The sequence below is a fragment of the Giraffa tippelskirchi genome, chromosome 4 (assembly GCF_054371585.1).
Source record: "Giraffa tippelskirchi isolate mGirTip1 chromosome 4, T2T-mGirTip1v1.2.pri, whole genome shotgun sequence".
NCBI classification, from domain to species: domain Eukaryota; kingdom Metazoa; phylum Chordata; class Mammalia; order Artiodactyla; family Giraffidae; genus Giraffa; species Giraffa tippelskirchi.
In genome coordinates, this window is record NC_137278.1 from 209,180,857 (window position 1) to 209,206,087 (window position 25,231).

The 25,231-nt window shown below is 50.8% G+C and overlaps 2 protein-coding genes across 4 annotated transcripts; both read right to left on the reverse strand.

Moving 5' to 3' along the window:
- Positions 1 to 2,079: 2,079 nt before the first annotated feature.
- LOC145546865 (polycystin family receptor for egg jelly-like) lies at positions 2,080 to 10,119 on the reverse strand. Of its 2 annotated transcripts, XM_081594981.1 has the most exons (2): positions 5,281 to 10,119; positions 2,080 to 5,175 (listed from the first exon to the last, which is right to left on the reverse strand). In XM_081594981.1, exons 1-2 carry the CDS (start codon positions 10,033 to 10,035, stop codon positions 3,019 to 3,021), a joined length of 6,912 nt encoding a protein of 2,303 aa, XP_081451107.1. In that variant the 5' UTR covers positions 10,036 to 10,119; the 3' UTR covers positions 2,080 to 3,018. The 2 variants fall into 2 exon arrangements, with proteins under 2 accessions (XP_081451107.1, XP_081451106.1); XM_081594980.1 differs by having other exon boundaries at positions 2,080 to 10,119.
- A 6,522-nt stretch (positions 10,120 to 16,641) lies between these two features.
- LOC145546867 (polycystin family receptor for egg jelly-like) lies at positions 16,642 to 24,652 on the reverse strand. Of its 2 annotated transcripts, XM_081594983.1 has the most exons (2): positions 19,941 to 24,651; positions 16,642 to 19,796 (listed from the first exon to the last, which is right to left on the reverse strand). In XM_081594983.1, exons 1-2 carry the CDS (start codon positions 24,577 to 24,579, stop codon positions 17,578 to 17,580), a joined length of 6,858 nt encoding a protein of 2,285 aa, XP_081451109.1. In that variant the 5' UTR covers positions 24,580 to 24,651; the 3' UTR covers positions 16,642 to 17,577. The 2 variants fall into 2 exon arrangements, with proteins under 2 accessions (XP_081451109.1, XP_081451108.1); XM_081594982.1 differs by having other exon boundaries at positions 16,642 to 24,652.
- Positions 24,653 to 25,231: the final 579 nt, after the last annotated feature.

Here is a 25,231-nt window from a genome sequence, read left to right on the forward strand (position 1 = left end):
CAGAGGATGAGATGGTTGGATGGCATCACTGACTCAGTGGGCATGGGTTTGGGTGAACTCCAGGAGTTGGTGATGGACAGGGAGGCCTAGCATACTGCGGTTCACGGAGTCGCAAAGAGTGGGACACGACTGAGCGACTGAACTGAACTGAACTGAAGAGTATGATATACACACAGAAGCAGGCTTTACAAATACAAGTCTTCTTAATTAACACAACAGTTTAAGGTAGATGAAGGACATGTAGCTTCAGACAGTGCCACCTCTCTGCATACAAAGCTTGTTCCACTCCTCTGAGTGAAAAACAAATCCAAGAACATCTATCTTGTTTTCCTGGGCAATGCACACTCGTGAGGCATGAATAACTGTTTCCAAGTTGTTCTGAAAAATGCCTGCCCTATGCCTGGAAACGTGGTAAGAACAAAGGCATCTTAAAAGACTCCTTTAGAAATTGATGCCATGTTCCAGGAAAATGATCTTCTAAAGAAACCTGAACTTATAGTTTCCTCATTACTTTGTTTTCCTGATGTTAACCTAAAACAATAAAACAGCCAGTTATTTTTATCAGAAAAGGGGATTCATTCACAGCAGCAATGAATTGTAGTTTGGGACAAGTACGTCTGGTAGAGCAAAGAAAAGAGAAGTCTTTAATAGAGAAAGGGTAGCTGGGAGGGGCTGTTATGATAGCTTTTCACTGGCTGAGCTGTGACAGCCTCTCATTGGCTACGCAGTTGCCAGGCAAGGAGAAAATCTTTCTTCCTCCTGCATCATTTCTGCCAGTACCTCTCTTCCAGTTGGGATCTGTGTTGACCTGAGTGGGATATGCATGAAACCCTGCATCTGGCCTCCCGACTCCATTTTAGTGAGGTTTCCCTTTATTAATTTCCACGCTGACAATGTTATAATTGGCATCTCTGAGATTTCTAAACTATAAGAATATGTGTCATTGCTCTCTGACACTGGAAGGCCCCTGGCACTCCCTTCGTTCCCAGTGCACATGGGAACAGCCCTGCGAATCTGTTAGGCTTCTCTCTGTAGCCGCAGGTGGAGAGTCGTGGCTCCCCAGGGCATTCAGCTGCTGTCCTTGGTCCTGTCTCAGATGGCTCCCCGTCCCCAGCCTTGTTCCTGGACTGCCCACTTGGGCGCTGCCTTTCTGACTCTGTCACACCTCTGGATCAAGAGATGCAGTGCTGACTTGGGGGCTTATTTCCAGGGAAGGGAGCCCAAATAGTGTGACCCTTAGCCTCCCACAGCATCAGAAGGGGTGGAGACTTGAGCTGATGCCTAAATTTGGGAAGAATGTCTGGGCGCTCCCCACCCTCCCCCAAAGAGCACCTGAGACTGCCTTATCTGCCATGGGTCTTCCCAGCCTCTAAGGGGAGCCTGGCCCACAGTTCCTGCATATTGCCAGGGCTTACACTGCACAATCCTGTGTTCCATGGGCGAGTGCACCTTACCCGAACCCAATGTAAAGAGTTAGCCCCAGTTTTCCACGCTCTCAACCAGTTCAGAAGTTGTGTGCTAATGGGAGGTGCTAACCATGAACGTGAACTTCACTCACAACAGTGGACCAGAACCTGGGCACACCTAGGACTTCCCGCCAGGGTACACAGAAGAGCCAGAACTGAGCTTCTGACTCTTAAGTGTTTGGGTGGCCTTGGGCAAATCACAAAGCTTCTTCATTTACTCACCTGATGAAGAAGACTGCCCCCACAACAGGGAGGAAGGGATGGAAGGCCTATACCTGCACATGCGCCCATACCAGCCAAGGTGTGAGGTGCCATAGCCATGCAGTGCAGATCAGGAACTCCGGGGTGCCAAGTGAAATTGAAAGTGTTAGTCAGTCATGTGCAACTCTTTGCGACCCCATGGACTGCAGCCTCCTAGGCTCCTCTGTCCATGGAATTCTCCAGGCCCGAATCCTTGAGTGGGGAGCCATTCCGTGCTCCAGGGGTGATGAGTGACAAAAACCTGGGACAAAGCAGCCACCGCCTGTGGGGTGTCCCCCTTTGCTGGCACTGGATTTGAAGGGCAGGCGCCATCTGTGTACCCACCCCTATCACAGAAGTCACTGCAGGCCTCTAGAAAAAAATCGTACATTTAATTCACATCAAGCTTAAAGTGGCATCTATGTAAACAAACATGCTTTAGGGTGAAAATACAGGAGCTGTTACACCATTTTCTTAACTAATGTGTTATAAACAATCCACCAGGCCAACAATAACCAAAAGCCCAACTCCTAGAAGTATATATGGCAACACACATTACATGGAATATTTACTACCTTTCAGTGTGAACCCCTCAACATAAACACATAACTTGTTGTTTCACAAAAGGCAAGTTTCATAGACAGAAACATGTTACTAAATTGTACATCTATAACTTGCAGTGGCCTTAAGGAGCACATGGGAAGCTTCAGATTGCTACGCCCTGGTCCACATTCCTCCATTTCCAGGCACAAGGGCTACTCCTGGGTCCCCTCCTGAGGCCCCTCCAGCCCTGCTCAGCTGGAGTGTGTGTGGTGGGAGGAAGGAGGCGGGGAGGCTCTGCAGCCACATCAGCAAAGGGAAGGGCCAGCAGGGCTGAGGGACCTGGGCTCTGCCCTGAACCACTAGCCCTGGCCTCCCAGCCTCGGGGAGAGGCAGGGCTGGAACAGCAGGAGCATTCACCTGCTGCTTCTGACAAGCTGAGATGAGCTTGGGGGCCCTTTCAGCTTCTTCCCCCAAATCTAGATCTCTAATCCTCTAAACTGCAGTCGGTGCCAAAGACAGCAGCTTCTAAGAAAAAGGGAAATGAACCCAGGACTCACAGATGGTCGCCCTCCTCTCTCCGCAGAGGCCACACTGCCCTTGACCCTCTTTCAAGTCCCAAGAGGGGAGGCCACCACTGCAGACGTGTCCAGACGTGGGGTGTGCACTGTGAAGGATACGGGTAGAAACACAACTGAACCATTAAACATTCCTTGATCAGAAACTGAGCCTTTGGGAGAAACCTGCCTGTGGGTCTTGAAACTGTCATGGATCACGCGACGAGGTAAACCATTTTCTTCCCATTAATGTTTCTGGTCTTCAGCCCCAGGTAGCGGCGGCTATTCTTCTCTGGCTGCCCGTACACCATGTCGATGAAGAACTTGGGTCCGTCTTCCGCCCTGGGTTTGAAGCACAGGCAGCAAATAGCAGATCTTAGCCGGCGACACAGATAAGTCATGGCTTCCGCCTCTTCTGAGGGCGCCTCGTACACGGGCTGCTTCATTTCCTCGTAGGCAGACAGAATCACAGCACGAAATAAGTTGACCAATATGCAGATCATCACCAGCATGAAAGATGAGAGGAAGAGGACCCCGAGAACCCGGTTATTGGAAAATTCCGTGTTCTGAAAAGCGGAGACACAGTAGGAAACTACTGTCTGGGTGGCGTGGGTCAGGTCACTGTAGTTCCACTCGTGCTGGCCGAACACCAAGTACCCGAATGCCATGAAGACAAAGAAATACACGGACACCACCAATGCCATGTGGCAGATGCCAGGAAGGGCAGTCTGGATGGCCCTCTGAGCCAGACGCACATCGTAAAAGACCCTGGAATACCGGAGCGTCTTCAGGACCGTCAGAAATACCAGGAAACCCAAAGTCACCCTCATGGTGTGATCCACTCGAGCCACTGCGTGAAAGGGAATGAAATCCTCACGATTTGACAAGTAAGCCCGAACTACATCAATGGCCAAGAAGTACTTCCTGAAAAAGAGCACGATCAACAAGGTAAGGAAGAATTTAAGAGCAAAGTTGAGCCAATTATATACACTTTTCACGTAGGCAGTCCATTCATCCGTGATGACATTGACCTCATCGACAATATAGGCGAGAAAGAAAAGGTAGATGGCCACATACAAGTAGATTTCTTCTGAGTAGTTTCTGTTGAAACGAGTGAGCGAGAAGGAGTGTGCATTCAGGCTAGTGTTCACAACACCTAACTGAGAGACCTCGAAGATGACCGAGATGCTGCAGAGGAGACTGATATCTGGATTGAAGGTGGTCAGTTCCACAATCACAGACCAGGTCTTCTCATCCAGCCAATGGCTTTTCTGGAGTTCGCTGAGCCTCAGTGTGGAATTAAACTGCTGCTCTGCTGGGAAAAAATAGAAGGCGTACCCTCCTGAGCCATAGGTATGCAGCAGCCCATAGGAAGAGTACGCCCATCTCTTCTCTGGAGGCTTATAAGTAAACCCTTTGGTCGTCTTGCCAGTGTTCCGCTTACTAACTTTATTCCACGACCCAGAGTAGTTTTTTGTGTCTTCTGGGTCAATGCCATATTCGGGGTGACAGCGAATCTCTCCTTTGAGGCTGCCCTCCACAAATTTCTTGGCCGGCAGACACGCTCTGTCTCCAGGTTGAGCCCTCAGCTGCCTCATCAGCGGCAGGCCAAGGATTTTAGAGGAGCTGTCAGGGAAAAACGTGGGATTCGGGTCATTGTGGAGCAGCGGCAACAGCACCCTGTTCAGCCACTGATAGATGCCTTCCAGCCTGGTCACGCCTGCCAGATCCACAGAGAACTGGTCACGAATAAACTGATTATAGTAAAAGCTGTCAGTGGGGCATAGGACGGCAACTAGGCTCAGCAAGAGAGCCAGAAAGATGAAGTGAGTGAGGATGTAAATAAGGAACAGGAAAGCTCTTCTCTTGATCCTCTTCTTTCTTTTGAATATCGTGATTTCGTCTTGGGTGAGAGGCTGGTACATCCTTGAGTTTCGGAGCTCCATGACGAACTGGTGGCGTCTGTCCATTTCTTCTGGGTCCTTCCAGAGGTTTTGCAGCTTGATCTCAGTGAAGCGATAGTTGCTGACCCATGAAAGGTTCTTCGAATACTTGGCGGTACTTGTTCTGTAGCCGGACCCCAGTATGACTTCAGACGGCTGCACTAGAAAGACTGACAGAGTGAATGCACAAAACGATGCAAGCAGCCACGCTGTTGACTTTTCGAGGCCGTAAGTCAGTCCATAAAAGATGATGAAGTAGGAGGATACTGCGCAGGTAAGAAAAACCAAGAGCCAGGCGACACCGGCACAGCACCGCGGCAGGACAATCCTGGGCTTCGCTTTGAGGGCGCGCGGACCTGGCTGGGGAGGCAGACCCTCGGAAGAAATGCTTTGACTGTCTTCAACATTTGGGTTATTGGTGTTTTTATTCTTTTCCTGGGCCCTAGAGATCTTTCTTTGGGTGCCGGAGACCTTCCTTGGGGAGGCGGCGACCTTTCCTGGGGTGCCGGAGACATCTCTTTGGGGCCTGGAGACCTTGCTTTGGGTGCCTGGTATCTTCCTTGGGGTGCCAGAGACCTTGCTTTCTCCTTGCTTGGGTGGGGTTTGTCCTTTAGAGGTGACCTTGACAGAAGCCTTGGGTTTTGCAGGATGCCTGTTGGATTTCTCAGGCTCCGGGGAACGTGCCTTGGCAAGTTCGTATGCGTGCCACTTGCCCAGCCGCTCTTCCCAGTGCTCACTTGCAGCCGGCTTCAAAGGATGCTTCCGAGGAGTGACCTCATTCAGAGAAACAAGAGGTCTCCGCTGGGAATAGATGAACAAAGATGTGATCACCAGTTGCACCGGGAGGGTAATAAAGGCACTTTCCAATCCGATGACCATCGACCTGATGTACCTCTGCTCCTGTGGCTCTGTTTCGATCTCCTTGCCTAGACTAAAGAACATAATATTACACAGAAGCGTGGACAGCAACATGGCTAAGCAACAGGACAGCCTCTGGAGCCTATTGAACGGTGTAGAAATGACACCAGAAAAAACAGAGAACCACAGGTGGTTTTTCCCCAGTCTATAATTTAAATCTATGAGGAAAAAGTCCATTTTCTTGAGAGGCTTATCTAGGGGGGTTACTTGAAAGGTTCGATCCAAAGAGGATTCGATAGAAAACCATTCTCGGCACATGAAGAGCCAGATGTGTCTGCTGAACAGATTCTCCACTTTGATTCTACTTAAATACCATTCGGGGGACCTGCCCTCATTGTTGTGCCACACACGGAGGGAATGGATGTCCCCCAAGTCCTTTTTTGTCGCTAGGAGGAAAGTGCAGATGCTTCCTCGGTAGAGAGTTGTGAACTGCGGGTGGCTTAAACAGTGCACATCGCTGCTACCTTTGGTTCCATGCAGTTGGATAAAGACATTGGCCCTGGTCCCAGAACCACAACGGCTTCCTGTAAAAACAGTGACTAGGTAACACACATTATCATAAGGATCGTTATCAAGCAGAACTATCACATGCTCCCTAAGATACTGGTCCATTTCATCTCTGAGCAAGGCCCAGAACGCAAGGACCAAGTACAACAGCATAATGAGAAGCACCGTTAAGAGGGTCACAGGGTTGTGGGTGATGTTCTTGATGACCTCCGGTTGTAGATCCACAGGGTTAGGGACCACGAACACCTTGGCTGTCAAATAGTGGGTACGCAGGCGAAGGTTGGCCTGTTTGATTATATCCAGCTGCCGTTTGGCCCGCCGTGGATTCTTGCAGATACAGTGCACTCTTTGCCAAGTGGTCTTCTCTCCAACAACACAGGTATCTTCTCTCCAATCGCTCTGGATCCCAAACATATTCAAGCATATAATGCTGAAAACAGAAATTCTCACCAACTTGTTATTGGGCTTTAGGACGAAACGAGGTGCCTGTAGAAGCACAGCGACGGTGGGCTCTGAGGAATCAGTTCGCTGAGCTATGAGCTGCAGCAGGGCCGCAGGGAGGCAGATCACTCGGGCCTCCTTCACCGTACACTCTGGGTCAAACAGGTCACTCTCGCTGGCAACTGGAGGGACTTGATAGGGCACCAGGTAGCTGGCCATAAAAGCGGTGGGTGTGAGCTCATGGCCGGCGTACACAGACACCGTGAACAACACGGATACTTCTGTCATGATGTGGATCAACACGTCCCTCCCTGCTGCACTGTCCACAACAAAGCTAAACGCCCCTGTCGTCTTTGTCAATGACTCATCCATTGCATAAGGCTCTGCCCTGGGTCCCACCGTGAGATTAAACGTTCCAAAGCTCAGGTTTTTCCTGATGAGGTACACTTCCACTGCATCAGGTGGGATCTCAATCACATCACCTGTGGCCTCGACTCCTGTCATTCGGAATCCAACCACCTGGGTCAAAATGTTTTCCCCATAATTGAGCCAAGGGAAAGGGTCATCTGCAAATTCACAAAACATCGTGGAAATCGGAGCGTTGGCAGGCAGACTAGGAACGCTGTTCACACTTAGGGTGGGATAAAAACAATTTTGACAGTGCTTCTGGGTGCTGAAGAACTTGGTAACATTCCACTTTTCCGTTTTCTTGACATACATTTTAAAGTTGGAGGTCCTCAAGGCAGTGGTCTCGTTCTCTGGCACTTTCACAGCCAATATCGTGTCTGCTAGAGATTCAACCACGTGGAAAGGCTCTTCGAACACTTCATAATGAACCAGCAGTTTCAGGATATTAGACAAGCTTGTTAATATTCCAGTGCACACACTTTCTATTTGCTCAGAAGAAATGCGCTTATCTCTCCGATGACTATCTTGCAGGGCTTGGCTCGCTTGCCAAGTCCTCACTGTGGCCAGTTTCTGAGAGAATGCGTTGATCTCAGAGGTTTTCTCTGTTAATTTAGTAACAGCCATGACCACCTGGCTAATATTCACCAACGTGTTTATAGGAAGAATGAGTGTCTGATTGAAAAGGTGTTCTCGGAGTTTAATTTTGTCAGCTTGCAGACTTAAGTCGGTTTTCATGCTATTCAAGACAGAAGCTACTACGTATATTAAATAACTTGCATTTAGAAAATCCTGCTGTTGAAGCAAAGTAGACAGGGAGGAATTTGGTCCCGTGGTAAAGTTGGATAACTCTTCCAGCACAGTTGTTGATGACTTTACGTCAGTGGGAGGATGCACAGTGGTGTAAAAGTTCACCTGAGAAAAAGCTCCCAGAGAGGTATTATATGCCTGAGCAATTATTTTCAAGGCATAATGACTGTCCGACACACCAACAGGGAGAAAGGAAGGGGGCGATGTGCAATTCTTCCCCAAATACAGGATGGACCCAAAGTTATTTTCTTTCAAAGAACTGATCTCACCAAATCCATGTACATCGGGAACTATTATTTTATATGTAAGAACAATGTTCTTAGCCTTTAAACGAGTACAGATGACAACAAACTGAGTAATGAAGGAAATTCCTTTTTCTGGAACGATTTTGCATTCTGTGGTTTCAGATACATGGCGAATAACGAAAGGATACCTTAAGGCCAAGGTGACTCCACTCCAAGTTGCTGCATTTAGAGAAATCCAAAACTTATCTTCCCTGAAACGCCAAAAAGCAAAATCTTTTATGGACAAGTAAGCACCGTTCCGTCCTGTTGAAGTTTGCCCTGTCCAGTCAAATGGCACCTCCTGACCTGAAGACGTCAGAATGGACCACCGATAGACATCTCGGCCTGCTGTACAACCTGTGCAATCCAGAGACAACGAGAATCTCTCTGATAGAACCAAAACCTGGTCACAATTTTCAATACACGAAATGCTTGCTACCAGGTCTCCTTGAAGCACGTGCACCGTTGCATCGGCAAATGCTGACCGGCCGGTCTTCTGGATCACAAGTCTGAAAAAATATACACGGCCACCTTGAAGGGTTTCTGGAGAAAGTGTGAGAATAGGACCAGAGGCCCATGTCCACTTGAGATCAACCTGCTCCGGGAGACAAACGTCCTTGCTGATCACTGTTATTTTTTTTCCATCATAGTTTCTTGGGTTTGTGGTACAGTACCAGACAAACTTAAGTCTCTCTTTCTCTAGAGGGTCTGTTTCCTCTGGATCAGAAGACATATTTCCATTGAGGGTCAACCCATCTGTGAAATTAATTGTGATGTTGGAAGGCCCTGAAATAACAGCATTCAGGGGACGTCTAAAAATGACAACATAGATGCTATCTGAGCCCTTCTGCCCTGGAACCTGGGGATCATGCGTTGTGACAACCACTGTGAAATTAAACAGATACACCCCCCAAGTGAAAGAATATGGGGGTATAATCAACTCTGCTACAGATCTACCTGTCTTGATTGGTAGGTTTTTCACAGGTTTAGTCCAGTCAGGCACGTCCCCTACATAAGCCACGGGAAAGACATACCACTTCCGAAGATAGTACTTTTGGATTGGACAGAAGAGGCTGACTGTGGCATTGAGGGTGCCTTCCATGTCCCTGGTCAGTCGCGCTGGTTTATCGCCGTCCCTATTTATCCGCACGAGGTCCAATTTACAGACCGCCGGTCGGGATACCTGACAGGACACCGAGGACTCAATGGGTTCTGAGCTGTTCGGGCTGACAGCTTCTAAGACGACCGGGGTGGGCCCATCCGTGGGACACTCGGTTCGGGCCACGAATCCCGGGTAGGAGCGCCGGCCGCGGTGCAGAGCCCGACGGGGCAACGCGTGGCTGTCGGCGGCCGCAGGCCCGAGCAGCCCGAGGCGGAAGGTCCACTCCAGAGGCCCGAGCGTGCGCGGGAGGTGGCACAGCCAGCGCAGGGAGAGCCGGCCGCCGGGCGCGGACAGCTGCAGGTCCACCAGCGCGGCGGCGGCGGTGGCGGCAGTAGCGACCGCCACGCGGCGGGCGCGCAGCTGGACGTGCGCGCGGAGGCAGCGCTGCGAGAGATCCGGGGGCCGCCCGGCCGGCAGGCAGAGGACGCGGCGGCCGCTCAGGAAGATGCCGCCGTCCGGGGTCTCGCGGGCCCGGAGGCTGACGCGGGCGCGGCCGATTCCAAAGCCGCCAAAGCCTGCGGCCCGCTCCCCAGGGTCCCGGGAGCCCGTGACCGAGCGGAGCGCGGCCTCCGGGCGCCGCGCCTGGACGAGGGCCCGGGTCTCGGACGGGGCACGCCGGGCCGAGGCGGGCGTCGGGACGGGGAGGTCTCGGGACGGCGAGCTGGGCGCCTCCGGCGGAGCCGGGTGCGGAGGCTGGCGGCCGGGCCCACATCCCAGGCCCAGGCCCAGGCCGAGGAGCAGGAGAGCCGGCCCGGGCCCCATGGCAGCGCCCGGTGCGAGCTGCGTCGGAGGCGCAGGGCGGAGGGCCAACGGACACGGCGTGTAGGGCGCGGGGCGGCCAGGGCGCGGGCCGGGGTCACGGCGGGCGTGGGGTTCGGGGGCCACGGGGGCCTGGGGTCAGCGTGGTCAGTGGGCTTCCTGCGGCCCAGGAAATCAGTCACTTAATTTCCCGTTTGGGTCTGACCTGTGAATTCAAGTTACACTTTCACTTACAGATACTTAGAGGGTCTGTAAAAATCCTCCCAGTTATTGATTTGTAATTCAGTTTTGTTATGGTCACAGAATATTCTGTGCGATGCTTCACGTTTTTGAACGAGTTGAGACTTGTGAAAGTCCACCGTGTGGTCTGTCTTAAGTCCATCTGTGTGTTCCATGTCACTTGAAAAGAATGTGCATTCTACTGCTGTTGGGTGTACTGTCCTCTGTTTGGGAGTCAAGTCGAGAAGGGTGGTGCTGTTCCTTAGATCTGTATCTTTTCTGCAGTTTTTTCTAGTTGTAGCAGTTGTTGAGAGAAGAGGATAATCTCTCCTACTGTAACTGTGGAATTGTCTATTTGATTCTTTAATTCTGTTAACTTTTGCTTCCTATATTTTGGAGCTCTATTTATTAGGTAGACACACAATTGTGGTTTTGTCTTTCTGTTGAATTGCCCCTATTGTCATTATGAAATGTGTTTATCGTTTGTGACAATCTTTGATTTGAATTCTCCTTTGCCTGGTAAAAAAAAAATAGGCGTATTATATGTCAATTTTATCACAGTATATATAGGTAAAGGAAATGGAATGAAGTATAATAAGATGGCAACACTGGCTTTCTCAAGCTTATTGTCTATGTGGCATTTGTTTTTTTCATTCATTTCAGTTCATTTCAGTTCAGTCGGTCAGTCCTATCCGACTCTTTGCGACCTTATGTACTGCAACACGCCTGGCCTCCCTGTCCATCACCAACTGCCAGAGTCTACCCAAACCCATGTCCATTGAGTCAGTGATGCCATCCAACCATCTCATCATCTGTCGCCCCTTCTCTTCCTGCCCTCAATCTTTCCCAGCATCAGGGTCTTTTCAAATGAGTCAGCTCTTCGCATTGAGGTGGCCAAAGTATTGGAATTTCAGCTTCAACATCAGTCCTTCCAATGTACACCCAGGACTAATCTCCTTTAGGATGGACTGGGTTGATCTCCTTGCAGTCCAAGGGACTCTTAAGAGTCTTTTCCAACACCATAGTTCAGAAGCATTGATTCATCGGCGCTCAGCTTTCTTTATGTCCAACTCTCACAAATACGTGACTACTGGAAAAACCATAGCCTTGACTAGACCAACCTTTGTTGTCAAAGTAATGTCTCTGCTTTTTAATATGCAGTGATTTTGGAGCCCCCGAAAATAAAGTCAAGCACTGTTTCCTCTGTTTCCCCATCTATTTGCCATGAAGTGATGGAACCAGATGCCATGATGTTAGTTTTCTGAATTTTTTTTCACTCTCCTCTTTCACTTTCATCAACAGGCTCTTTAGTTCCTCTTCACTTTCTGCCGTAAGGGTGGTGTCATCTGCCTATCTGAGGTTATTGATATTTCTCCCGGCAATCTTGATTCCAGCTTGTGCTTCTTCGAGCCCAGCGTTTCTCATGATGTACTCTGCATATAAGTTAAATACGCAGGGTGACAATATACAGCCTTGATGTACTCCTTTTCCTATTTGGAACCAGTCTGTTCTTCCATGTCCAGTTCTAACTGTTGCTTCCTGACCTGCATACAGGTTTCTCAAGAGGCAAGTAAGGTGGTCTGGTATGCCCATCTCTTCCAGAATTTTCCAGTTTATTGTGATCCACACAGTCCAAGGCTTTGGCATAGTCAATAAAGCAGAAATAGATATTTCTGTGGAACTCTCTTGCTTTTTCGATGATCCAGCAGATGTTGGCAATTTGATCTCTGGTTCCTCTGCCTTTTCTAAAACCAGCCTAAAACCTGCCTTTTCATTCATTTACTTTCAGCTTATTTATGTCTTCCTGTTTATAGTGGTCTTTTACAGGCAACATATCATAGAATTTTACTCTTTTATCTACTCAGTCAATCTCTGCCTTTTAATTGAGTTATTTACACCGTCAAGTCTGAATGTTCTTTGGAAGGACTGATCCTGAAGCTCCAATACTTGGAACCTGATGACAAGACCAACTCATTGGAAGAAACCCCCATGCTGGGAAAGATTGAAGGCAAAAGGAGAAGGGAGGGCAGAGAAGGAAAAGGTAAGATAGTATCACCAACTCAATGAATATGAATTTGAGCAAACTCTGGGAGATGGTGGAAGACAGAGGAACCTGGCGAGGTGCACTCCATGTCTTGCCAAATAATAAACTGGGCTTTTCTACTGAAAAACAACCAAAGACCATTTATAGTTAATGTAATTACAGTCAGCATTTCATATAATGATTGATATGTTTTGTTTAGATCTGTCATCTAATTATTTGTTTCTTATTATCCCTGATTATCCCTTATGATCTCTGATTTTTTGCTTTTCATTCCCAATTAATTCGTTTAACATTAGTCATTTCAGAAAGGGTTCTCTAGCACCTAGTATATACTAGGCACTTTTCTAGGCTTCAACACTAAGCCTAGTTCCCATGGACCTTCCATTGTAATAGGAGTGAGCAACAATCAAAATTAACCCAAGCATGATACACCATGTGGGATTTTGAGTGTGGTAAGTGATAAGATGAAAAATAAGGCAGTTAAAGAGATAAAAATGAAAATGAGATGGGGTATCAAGGAAGGCCTCTTAGAGGAGGTACCCTCTGAGCCAACAGATCAGCATGAAATGAGGGAGCATGCCTCACAAAGAGCTAGGGAAGGGCATAACTAGGACAGGGAACTGTAAGTACAAATTGTGGGAGGCAGGAAGGAGAGAGGTGAGTAGTGGGGCTTGAGTAAGCAGAGAGGAGACGAAGTGGTAGAAGATGTCACTGGAGAGACGGCCGATGACCAGAGCAAGCTGGGCCTCAGAGACCATGGTCGTGTATTTGAATTTTATCTCAAGTGGGTTGGGCAGTGTTTGAGGGTTTTGAGCGGGGAAGGGCCTGATCTGATTTCCAGGTTGGAAGCATCCTCCTGCTGTGAGGGAGATAGATTGTAGGTGGACAGGATTGAAAGGACAGGGGCCTCTTAGGCGGGGTCCAGGGAAACCAAAGGCACAGGCCTGCCTGCTGCAGGAACACTCGGTATGTGAGTGAGCTGGTCCTGACTCAGTCTGGGGTTAGTGGCTCTGGAGGTGGTGAGCAGTGGGGAATTCAGAAAAGATGCACGTGCTAATGCATTGGCTGTCAGAGGACCGACGACATGATTTTCAGGGCCCTGTGCAAAATCAAAATGTAGGATCCTCGTTCAAAGATGGTCAAGGATTTCAAGATGACCACAGCAGAGCTTTAAAGTGAGCATGGGGTCCTTCTAAGTGTGAGGCCCTGTGCAACCGTCCAGGCCACACCCAGGACAGAGACACCCAGGCTTGGGGCCCTTACAACACGGCCCCTGGTCCCACTTGTTGTTCAAAGGGACCGCTGCCCCAGGGCTCTTCTGTCTCCCAGGGGACTCTGCAGTCACCTCTCAGAGGGTCCCCATGGAGAGAGACTCCCTCATCCCACCCACTCGCCCACTCCCGCCCTCCGCCCCTGCCGCCCCTGGCTCCTGTCTGATCGGGTAGGCGGGGGCTCACACCAAAGCTGCCAGCCTGGGGTGGCCCTGGGTTCCCCGCACCGGGAGGGTAAGCCTCCTGGCGCGGTGGGTGTGTCGGAAGCAAGTAGTGGGCGGGGACCGCGCCCGGCCCCGCCACGCCTCCCGCCCCCACGCGGGAGGACGCGGCGACGCGCAGAGCCCGCACCGCGGACGCGGAACCCGCTCACCATGGCCGCCACCACACCGCTGCGCGACTGTCGGGTACCTGGAGGCCGCCATCGGCAGAGCGCCCGCGGACCCGCATCCCCGGGGTGGCCTGGTGCGCGGGTGGCAGCGCGATCAGACCTTCCAGGGGACCAGACGGGGCGAGGTCCCCAAGAGATGAGTGCGGGTCCTGGGCAGACGGAAGGGACAAGTGGACTCTCCAGTGCAGCCAGGCCCCAAGAAATACGCGGCGTGACCTGGCCGCTCAGAGACCACAGATCGTCCTAAGAAGTTTAGCCCCTTATATAACAATGTAAGTTTTATGTCAGCAGGCTGGCTTCCTGACCTGGCACTGGGGCCTGCTGGCCAGCCCTTCTCTTGAGTACCGCCCCCACCGGAGGGAGCCGCAGCCGAGGGCACAGAGCTGGGTGGGATGCTAAGTGCTTCCCGCAGGCCTGGCCCCTCCCTCTGTGCTAGGGCACATTGGCTGGCCGCTACCCTGGACGCATCCTGGACACCCGGGCTTGCAGGCCCCAGGGCCTCGGCTTCTCTGACTCAGAGACCCCTCCTCCAGCGCCTCCCCTCCCAGGAGCAGAGACTGAGGCCCAGGGAGGGACCACCATGTACCCAGGAGTGACAACCGCTCCTGGGCCTGGCTCAGCGCTGGCCCTCACTTGGACGTGCCCAGTCCATCTGCTGGATGCAATGCCACGAGGCATTAAGCCCTTCATCACTCACAGGAGAGCAGCCGGGCTCCGGGAGGCCGAGGCCAAGGCCGCCCAGCCCACAGAAGGCAGCGCCAGGCTCCCCCAGGCTGCCTGAGCACCGTCCATGCTGCCTGGACAGACCTGCTCCCCAGCTTTCAGCAGGGCTCGTCCCCCAGACCTTGCCCTGGAGGGCTCCCAGCACCCTCCCCCTCCGCAGGGGGCAGAGGTGCCCTCCTGGGGCCACAGGGCCTCTGGGTCTCTGCAGACCTCTGGGCTCACAGAAATAGAGGCGGGACTTGACAGGAGGTGACACGGTCTGTGATGCAGTCCTGAGTGAGGGCTTTTGGGAGGGACACAGGGGACATCATGGCAACCTTGGCTCCGTGCTCGGGGACCAGGCGTCACCACCCAGGGGGTCAGCTGCAGGAAGGCCCCCTGGACACCTTGGCATTGGGCCCTCCCGCTGGGTGCCATCTGTGTGGGTACCTGTGGGTGGTAAGATGGTTCAGGAAGTCAGAGGGTGACCAAAGGTGAAGGGTCACAACCACAGGAGCAGGAAGGGGTGATGTGGGGGGATCCCTTTTCTCCCTTCACACTTGTTCTCCTGCAGGCGCCCACACTCTGACCCCAGCACCAGTCCACTACAGATAGTTACTGGGCAAGGCTATAGGCCTAGGAAATTAAGGATTGAAGTCGGGAGATAATGAGAGGTGCTACCCAGGAACATGAACTTGACCGTGAATTCATGGTAGTAGATGGGGAAACAATGGAAACAGTGACAGACTATGTTTTCTTGGGCTCCAAAATCACTGCAGATGTTAACTGCAGCCATGAAAGTAGAAGATGCTTACTCCTTGGAAGAAAAGCTATGAAAAACCTAGATAGCATATTTTAAAGCAGAGACTTTGCTGATAAAGTTCCCTCTAGTCAAAGCTATGGTTTTTCCAGTAGTCATGTATGGATGTGAGAGTTGGACCGTAAAGAAGGTTGAGTGCCTAAAACTGATGCTTTTGAACTGTGGTGTTGGAGAAGACTGTTGAGAGTCCTTTGGACTGTAAGCAGATCAAACCAGTCGATCCTAAAGGAAATCAATCCTGAATATTTATTGGAAGGACTGTTGCTGAAGCTGAAGCTCAGTACTTTGACCACGTGATGGGAAGAGCTGACTCATTAGCAAAGACCTCAATGCTGGGAAAGATTGAGGACAGGAGAAGGAGACGACAGAGGATGAGATGGTTAGATGGCATCACTGAGTCAACGACATGAGTTTGAACAAGCTCTGGGAGATGGTAAGGACAGGGAAGCCTGGCATGCTGAAATCCATGGGGGTGCAAAACATCAGACGCAACTGATGGACTGAACAACAATAAGAACAGTACTCCTGGAACATGCACTTCACTAAGAACCAGTGGACCAGAACCTAGCCACACCCATGAATTCCCACCAGGGATTAGAAAAGCCAGAACTGAGCTTCTGACCGTAACAGTTTGGGTGGTTTCGGGCAAGCCACAAAGCCTCATTATCTAAGCTGGCAAGGAAGATCACCCCCACCCCAGGGACAAAGGGATAGAAGGCTTTTACATGTGCACGTGCCCATACCTGCAAAGGTGCGAGGTGCCAGGGCCATTCCAGTGCAGCTGAATACCATCAGAGTGTCAGGAAGAAAGAAGAAAGAAAGAAAAAGTCGCTCAGTCGTATCTGACTCTTTGCAAGCCCATGGAGTATAGCCTACCAGGCTCCTCCATCCATGGGATTTTCCAGGCAAGAATACTGAAGTGGGTTGCCATTTCCTTCTCCAGGAGATCTTCCCCACCCAGGGATCGAACCCGGTCGCGCGCATTGTAAACAGACGCTTTACCGTCTGAGCCACCAGGGAAGTCAGTGTGTCAAGTGAGTGATAAACACCTGATACAAACCAGTCACCACCTGCAGGTTGTACCCATTTGCTGGCACTCGACCAGGAGAGCAGGCGCCATCTCTGTACCCACCCCTGTCACACAAATCACTGCAAGACCTTATGGAAGAAATCGCACATTTAATTCTGATTAAGCTTAAAGCGGCATCTACATAAACATGCTTTGGGGTGAAAATACAAGAGTTGTTAGCCCATTTCCTTAAACAATGTATTGTAAACAATCCACCAGGCCAATAATAACCAAAAGCCCAAATCCTAGAAGTATAAATGACAACACATATTATAGGGAATATTTACTATTTTCCATTGTAAAGCCCACAGTGCATGCGCACACACACGCCTTTTTGTTTAACAAAAGTCATGTCTCGTGGGCAGAAACGTTACTAAATTGTACATCTATACTTGCAGAGGCCTTAAGGAGCACATGGGAAGCTTCAGATTGCTGTGCCCTGGTCCACATTCCTCCATTTCCAGGCACAAGGGCTACTCCTGGGTCCCCTCCTGAGGCCCCTCCAGTCCTGCTCAGCTGGAGTGTGTGTGGTGGGAGGAAGGAGGCGGGGAGGCTCTGCAGTCCCATCAGCAAAGGGAAGGGCCAGCAGGGCTGAGGGACCTGGGCTCTGCCCTGAACCACTAGCCATGGCCTCCCAGCCTCGGGGAGAGGGGGGCCGGAACAGCAGGAGCATTCACCTGCTGCTTCTGACAAGCTGAGATGAGCTTGGGGGCCCTTTCAGCTCCCTCCCACAAATCTAGATCTCTAATCCTCTAAACTGCAGTCGGTGCCAAAGACAGCAGCTTCTAAGAAAAAGGGAAATGAACCCAGGACTCACAGATGGTCGCCCTCCTCTCTCCGCAGAGGCCACACTGCCCTTGACCCTCTTTCAAGTCCCAAGAGGGGAGGCCACCACAGCAGACGTGTCCAGACGTGGGGTGTGCACTGTGAAGGATACGGGTAGAAACACAACTGAACCATTAAACATTCCTTGATCAGAAACTGAGCCTTTGGGAGAAACCTGCCTGTGGGTCTTGAAACTGTCATGGATTATGCGACGAGGTAAACCATTTTCTTCCCATTAATGTTTCTGGTCTTCAGCCCCAGGTAGCGGCGGCTGTTCTTCTCTGGCTGCCCGTACACCATGTCAATGAAGAACTTGGGTCCGTCTTCCGCCCTGGGTTTGAAGCACAGGCAGCAAATAGCAGATCTTAGCCGGCGACACAGATAAGTCATGGCTTCCACTTCTTCTGAGGGCGCCTCGTACACGGGCTGCTTCATTTCCTCGTAGGCAGACAGAATCACAGCACGAAATAAGTTGACCAATACGCAGATCATCACCAGCATGAAAGATGAGAGGAAGAGGACCCCGAGAACCCGGTTATTGGAAAATTCCGTGTTCTGAAAAGCGGAGACACAGTAGGAAACTACTGTCTGGGTGGCATGGGTCAGGTCACTGTAGTTCCACTCGTGCTGGCCGAACACCAAGTACCCGAATGCCATAAAGACAAAGAAATACACGGACACCACCAATGCCATGTGGCAGATGCCAGGAAGGGCAGTCTGGATGGCCCTCTGAGCCAGACGCACATCGTAAAAGACCCTGGAATACCGGAGCGTCTTCAGGACCGTCAGAAATACCAGGAAACCCAAAGTCACCCTCATGGTGTGATCCACTCGAGCCACTGCGTGAAAGGGAATGAAATCCTCAGGGTTCGACTGGTAAGCCCGAACTACACCGACGGCCAAGAAGTGCTTCCTGAAAAAGAGCACGATCCACAAGGTAAAGATGCATTTTAGAGCAAAGTTGAGCCAATTATATACACTTTGCACATAGGCAGTCCTTTCTTGTGTGATTACGTAAACCTCATCAGCAGCGTAGGCAAGGAAGAAAATGAAGATGGCCAAGTACAAGGAGTTTTCTGCTGAGTTGGCTGAGTTTTTTCTGTTGAAATCAGTGAGCGAGAAGGAGTGTGCATTCAGGCTAGTGTTCACAACACCTAACTGAGAGACCTCGAAGATGACCGAGATGCTGCAGAGGAGACTGATATCTGGATTGAAGGTGGTCAGTTCCACAATCACAGACCAGGTCTTCTCATCCAGCCAATGGCTTTTCTGGAGTTCGCTGAGCCTCAGTGTGGAATTAAACTGCTGCTCTGCTGGGAAAAAATAGAAGGCGTACCCTCCTGAGCCATAGGTATGCAGCAGCCCATAGGAAGAGTACGCCCATCTCTTCTCTGGAGGCTTATAAGTAAGCCCTTTGGTCGTCTTGCCAGTGTTCCGCTTACTAACTTTATTCCACGACCCAGAGTAGTTTTTTGTGTCTTCTGGGTCAATGCCATATTCGGGGTGACAGCGAATCTCTCCTTTGAGGCTGCCCTCCACAAATTTCTTGGCCGGCAGACACGCTCTGTCTCCAGGTTGAGCCCTCAGCTGCCTCATCAGCGGCAGGCCAAGGATTTTAGAGGAGCTGTCAGGGAAAAACGTGGGATTCGGGTCATTGTGGAGCAGCGGCAACAGCACCCTGTTCAGCCACTGATAGATGCCTTCCAGCCTGGTCACGCCTGCCAGATCCACAGAGAACTGGTCACGAATAAACTGATTATAGTAAAAGCTGTCAGTGGGGCGTAGGACGGCGACTAGGCTCAGCAAGAGAGCCAGAAAGATGAAGTGAGTGAGGATGTAACTCAGGAACAGGAAAGCTCTTCTCTTGATCCTCTTCTTTCTTTTGAATATCGTGATTTCGTCTTGCGTGAGAGGCTGGTACATTCTCGAGTTTCGGAGCTCCATGATGTATGCCTGGCTCCTTTGCATTTCTTCTGGGTCCTTCCAGGTGTTGTGGAGCTTGATCTCAGTGAAGCGATAGTTGCCGATCCATGAAATGTTTTTACTGTACTTGGCCTTAATTGTTCTATAGGCTGTGATAAATATAATTTTAGACGTTTGCACTAGAAAGACTGACAGAATGAATGCACAAAATGATGCAAACAGCCACGCTGTTGACTTTTCATAGCTGTAACTGAGTCCATAAAATATGATGAAGAAGGAGGATATACTGCAGATGAGAAAAACCAATACCCAAGCTACATAGACACACCATCGCGGCAGGACAATCCTGGTCTTCTCTTTGCGGGATGCCAAACCTGGTTGGGAAGGCTGCTTCTCCACAGAAACATTTGTATTATCTTCAATATTTGGGTTATTAGTGTTTATATTTCTTTCCTGGTTGTGGGAGACCTGGTGTTGTGTTCCGGAGACCTTGCTTTGTGCTTGAGTGACCTTGCTTTGGGCTCTGGAGACCTTGCTTTGGGTACGGGAGACCTTACTTTTGGTGGGAGAGACGTTGCTTTCTGCTTGATTGGCCGGGGGCTGTCTTTGAGAGGTGACCTTGACAGAAGCCTTGGGTTTCGCACGACGTCTCTTAGACACAGGCTCCTGGGAGCGTGCATTGTCAGTTTCATAGGCGTGCCAGTTTCCCAGCCGCTCTTCCCAGTGCTCACTTGCGGCCGGTTTCAAAGGATGGATCCGAGGAGTGACCTCACCTCGAGTCACCCGAGGTCTCCTCTGGGAATAGATGAACAAAGATGTGATCACCAGTTGCACCGGGAGGGTAATAAAGGCACTTTCCAATCCGATCACCATCAACTCGATGAACCTCCACTCTTGTGTCTCTCCTTCATTCTGCTTCTCTAGATTGAAGAACATAATATTACACAGAAGCATTGACAACAACATGGCTAAGCAACAGGACAGCCTCTGGAGCCTATTGAACGGTGTAGAAATGACACCAGAAAAAACAGAGAACCACAAGTGGCTTCTCCCCAGCTTGTAACTTAAATCTATGAGGAAAAAGTCCATTTTCTTCAGAGGCTTGTCTGGGGGGGTCACATGAAAGGTTCGATCCAGAGAGGTGTCAATAGAAAGCCATTCTCGGCACATGAAGAGCCAGATGTGTCTGCTGAACAGATTCTCCACTTTGATTCTACTTAAATACCATTCGGGGGACCTGCCCTCATTGTTGTGCCACACACGGAGGGAATGGATGTCCCCCAAGTCCTTTTTTGTCGCTAGGAGGAAAGTGCAGATGCTTCCTCGGTAGAGAGTTGTGAACTGCGGGTGGCTTAAACAGTGCACATCGCTGCTACCTTTGGTTCCATGCAGTTGGATAAAGACATTGGCCCTGGTCCCAGAACCACAACGGCTTCCTGTAAAAACAGTGACTAGGTAACACACATTATCATAAGGATCATTATCAAGCAGAACTATCACATGGTTCCTAAGATACTGGTCCGTTTCATCTCTGTGCAAGGCCCAGAACGCAAGGACCAAGTACAACAGCATAATGAGAAGCACCGTTAAGAGGGTCACAGGGTTGTGAGTGATGTTCTTGATGACCTCCGGTTGTAGATCCACAGGGTTAGGGACCACAATCACCTTGGCTGTCAAATAGTGGGTACGCAGGCGAAGGTTGGCCTGTTTGATTATATCCAGCTGCCGTTTGGCCCGCCGTGGATTCTTGCAGATACAGTGCACTCTTTGCCAAGTGGTCTTCTCTCCAACAACACAGGTATCTTCTCTCCAATCGCTCTGGATCCCAAACATGTCCAAGCATTCACTGCTGAAAACAGAAATTCTCACCAACTTGTTATTGGGCTTTAGGACGAAACGAGGTGCCTGTAGAAGCACAGCAACGGTGGGCTCGGAGGAATCGGTTCGCTGAGCTATGAGCTGCAGCAGGGCCGCAGGGAGGCAGACCACTCGGGCCTCCTTCACTGTACACTCCGGGTCAAACAGGTCACTCTTGTTGGCAATTGGAGGGATTTTATGGGGCACCAGGTAGCTGGCCATAAAAGCGGTGGGTGTGAGCTCATGGCCGGCGTACACAGACACCGTGAACAACACGGATACTTCTGTCATGATGTGGATCAACACGTCCCTCCCTGCTGCACTGTCCACAACAAAGCTAAACGCCCCTGTCGTCTTTGTCAATGACTCATCCATTGCATAAGGCTCTGCCCTGGGTCCCACCGTGAGATTAAACGTTCCAAAGCTCAGGTTTTTCCTGATGAGGTACACTTCCACTGCATCAGGTGGGATCTCAATCACATCACCTGTGGCCTCGACTCCTGTCATTCGGAATCCAACCACCTGGGTCAAAATGTTTTCCCCATAATTGAGCCAAGGGAAAGGGTCATCTGCAAATTCACAAAACATCGTGGAAATCGGAGCGTTGGCAGGCAGACTAGGAACGCTGTTCACACTTAGGGTGGGATAAAAACAATTTTGACAGTGCTTCTGGGTGCTGAAGAACTTGGTAACATTCCACTTTTCCGTTTTCTTGACATACATTTTAAAGTTGGAGGTCCTCAAGGCAGTGGTCTCGTTCTCTGGCACTTTCACAGCCAATATCGTGTCTGCTAGAGATTCAACCACGTGGAAAGGCTCTTCGAACACTTCATAATGAACCAGCAGTTTCAGGATATTAGACAAGCTTGTTAATATTCCAGTGCACACACTTTCTATTTGCTCAGAAGAAATGCGCTTATCTCTCCGATGACTATCTTGCAGGGCTTGGCTCGCTTGCCAAGTCCTCACTGTGGCCAGTTTCTGAGAGAATGCGTTGATCTCAGAGGTTTTCTCTGTTAATTTAGTAACAGCCATGACCACCTGGCTAATATTCACCAACGTGTTTATAGGAAGAATGAGTGTCTGATTGAAAAGGTGTTCTCGGAGTTTAATTTTGTCAGCTTGCAGACTTAAGTCGGTTTTCATGCTATTCAAGACAGAAGCTACTACGTATATTAAATAACTTGCATTTAGAAAATCCTGCTGTTGAAGCAAGGTAGACAGGGAGGAATTTGGTCCCGTGGTGAAGTTGGATAACTCTTCCAGCACAGTTGTTGATGACTTTACGTCAGTGGGAGGCTGCACAGTGGCGTAAAAGTTCACCTGAGAAAAAGCTCCCAGAGAGGTATTATATGCCTGAGCAATTATTTTCAAGGCATAATGACTGTCCGACACACCAACAGGGAGAAAGGAAGGGGGCGATGTGCAATTCTTCCCCAAATACAGGATGGACCCAAAGTTATTTTCTTTCAAAGAACTGATCTCACCAAATCCATGTACATCGGGAACTATTATTTTATATGTAAGAACAATGTTCTTAGCCTTTAAACGAGTACAGATGACAACAAACTGAGTAATGAAGGAAATTCCTTTTTCTGGAACGATTTTGCATTCTGTGGTTTCAGATACATGGCGAATAACGAAAGGATACCTTAAGGCCAAGGTGACTCCACTCCAAGTTGCTGCATTTAGAGAAATCCAAAACTTATCTTCTCTGAAACGCCAAAAAGCAAAATCTTTTATAGACAAGTAAACACCATTCCGTCCTGTTGAAGTTTGCCCTGTCCAGTCAAATGGCACCTCCTGACCTGAAGACGTCAGAATGGACCACCGATAGACATCTCGGCCTGCTGTACAACCTGTGCAATCCAGAGACAACGAGAATCTCTCTGATAGAACCAAAACCTGGTCACAATTTTCAATACATGAAATGCTTGCTACCAGGTCTCCTTGAAGCACGTGCACCGTTGCATCGGCAGATGCTGACCGGCCGGTCTTCTGGATCACAAGTCTGAAAAAATATACACGGCCACCTTGAAGGGTTTCTGGAGAAAGTGTGAGAATAGGACCAGAGGCCCATGTCCACTTGAGATCAACCTGCTCCGGGAGACAAACGTCCTTGCTGATCACTGTTATTTTTTTTCCATCATAGTTTCTTGGGTTTGTGGTACAGTACCAGACAAACTTAAGTCTCTCTTTCTCTAGAGGGCCTGTTTCCTCTGGATCAGAAGACATATTTCCATTGAGAGTCAACCCATCTGTGAAATTAATTGTGATGTTGGAAGGCCCTGAAATAACAGCATTCAGGGGACGTCTAAAAATGACAACATAGATGCTATCTGAGTCCTTCTGCCCTGGAATCCGGGAATCCCGTGTTGTGACAACCACCGTGAAATTAAACAGATACACCCCCCAAGTGAAAGAATATGGGGGTATAATCAACTCTGTTACAGATCTATCTGTCTTGATTGGTGGGTTTTTCAAAGGTTTAGTCCAGTCAGGCACGTCCCCTACAGAAGCCACGGGATAGATATACCACTTCTGTAGAAAGTACTGTTGGACTGGACAGAAGAGGCTGACTGTGGCATTGAGGGTGCCTTCCATGTCCCTGGTCAGTCGCACCGGTTTATCGTCGTTCCTATTTATCCGCACGGGGTCCAATTTACAGACCGCCGGTCGGGATACCTGACAGGACACCGAGGACTCAATGGGTTCTGAGCTGTTCGGGCTGACAGCTTCTAAGACGACCGGGGTGGGCCCATCCGTGGGACACTCGGTTCGGGCCACGAATCCCGGGTAGGAGCGCCGGCCGCGGTGCAGAGCCCAACGGGGCAACGAGCGGCTGTCGGCGACCGTGGGCCCGAGCAGCCCGAGGCGGAAGGTCCACTCCAGAGGCCCGAGCGAGCGCGGGAGGCGGGACAGCCAGCGCAGGGAGAGACGGCCGCCGGGCGCGGACAGCTGCAGGTCCACCGGCGCGGTGGCGGCGGTGGCGGCAGCAGCGACCGCCGCGCGACGGGCGCGCAGCTGGACGTGCGCGCGGAGGCAGCGCTGCGAGAGATCCGGGGGCCGCCCGGCCGGCAGGCAGAGGACGCGGCGGCCGCTCAGGAAGATGCCGCCGTCCGGGGCCGCGCGGGCCCGGAGGCTGACACGGGCGCGGCCGGCTCCAAGGCCGCCAAAGCCTGCGGCCCGCTCCCCAGGGTCCCGGGAGCCCCTGACCGAGCGGAGCGCGGCCTCCGGGCGCCGCACCTGGATGAGGGCCCGGGTCTCGGACGGGGCACGCCGGGCCGAGGCGGGCGTCGGGACGGGGAGGTCTCGGGACGGCGAGCCGGGCGCCTGCGGCGGAGCCGGTTGTGGAGGCTGGCGGCCGGGCCCACATCCCAGGCCCAGGCCCAGTCCCAGGAGCAGGAGAGCCGGCCCGGGCCCCATGGCAGCGCCCGGTGCGAGCTGCGTCGGAGGCGCAGGGCGGAGGGCCAACGGACAAGGCGTGTAGGGCGCGGGGCGGCCAGGGCGCGGGCCGGGGTCACGGCGGGCGTGGGGTTCGGGGGCCACGGGGGCCTGGGGTCAGCGTGGTCAGTGGGCTTCCTGCGGCCCAGGAAATCAGTCGTTTAATTTCCCGTTTGGGTCTGACCTGTGAATTCAAGTTACACTTTCACTTACAGGTACTTAGAGGGTCTGTAAAAATCCTCCCAGTTATTGATTTGTAATTCAGTTTTGTTATGGTCACAGAATATTCTGTGCGATGCTTCACGTTTTTGAACGAGTTGAGACTTGTGAAAGTCCACCGTGTGGTCTGTCTTAAGTCCATCTGTGTGTTCCATGTCACTTGAAAAGAATGTGTATTCTACTGCTGTTGGGTGTACTGTCCTCTGTTTGGGAGTCAAGTGGAGAAGGGTGGTGCTGTTCCTTAGATCTGTATCTTTTCTGCAGTTTTTTCTAGTTGTAGCAGTTGTTGAGAGAAGAGGATAATCTCTCCTACTGTAACTATGGAATTGTCTATTTGATTCTTTAATTCTGTTAATTTTGGCTTCCTATGTTTTGGAGGTCTAATCATTAGGTCGGAGAAGGTAATGGTACCCCA

Bases quoted from the DNA above. Each gene is read 5' to 3' on its own strand.
- LOC145546865 (XM_081594980.1), bottom strand. From the start codon at position 10,035: ATGGGGCCCGGGCCGGCTCTCCTGCTCCTCGGCCTGGGCCTGGGCCTG.
- LOC145546867 (XM_081594982.1), bottom strand. From the start codon at position 24,579: ATGGGGCCCGGGCCGGCTCTCCTGCTCCTGGGACTGGGCCTGGGCCTG.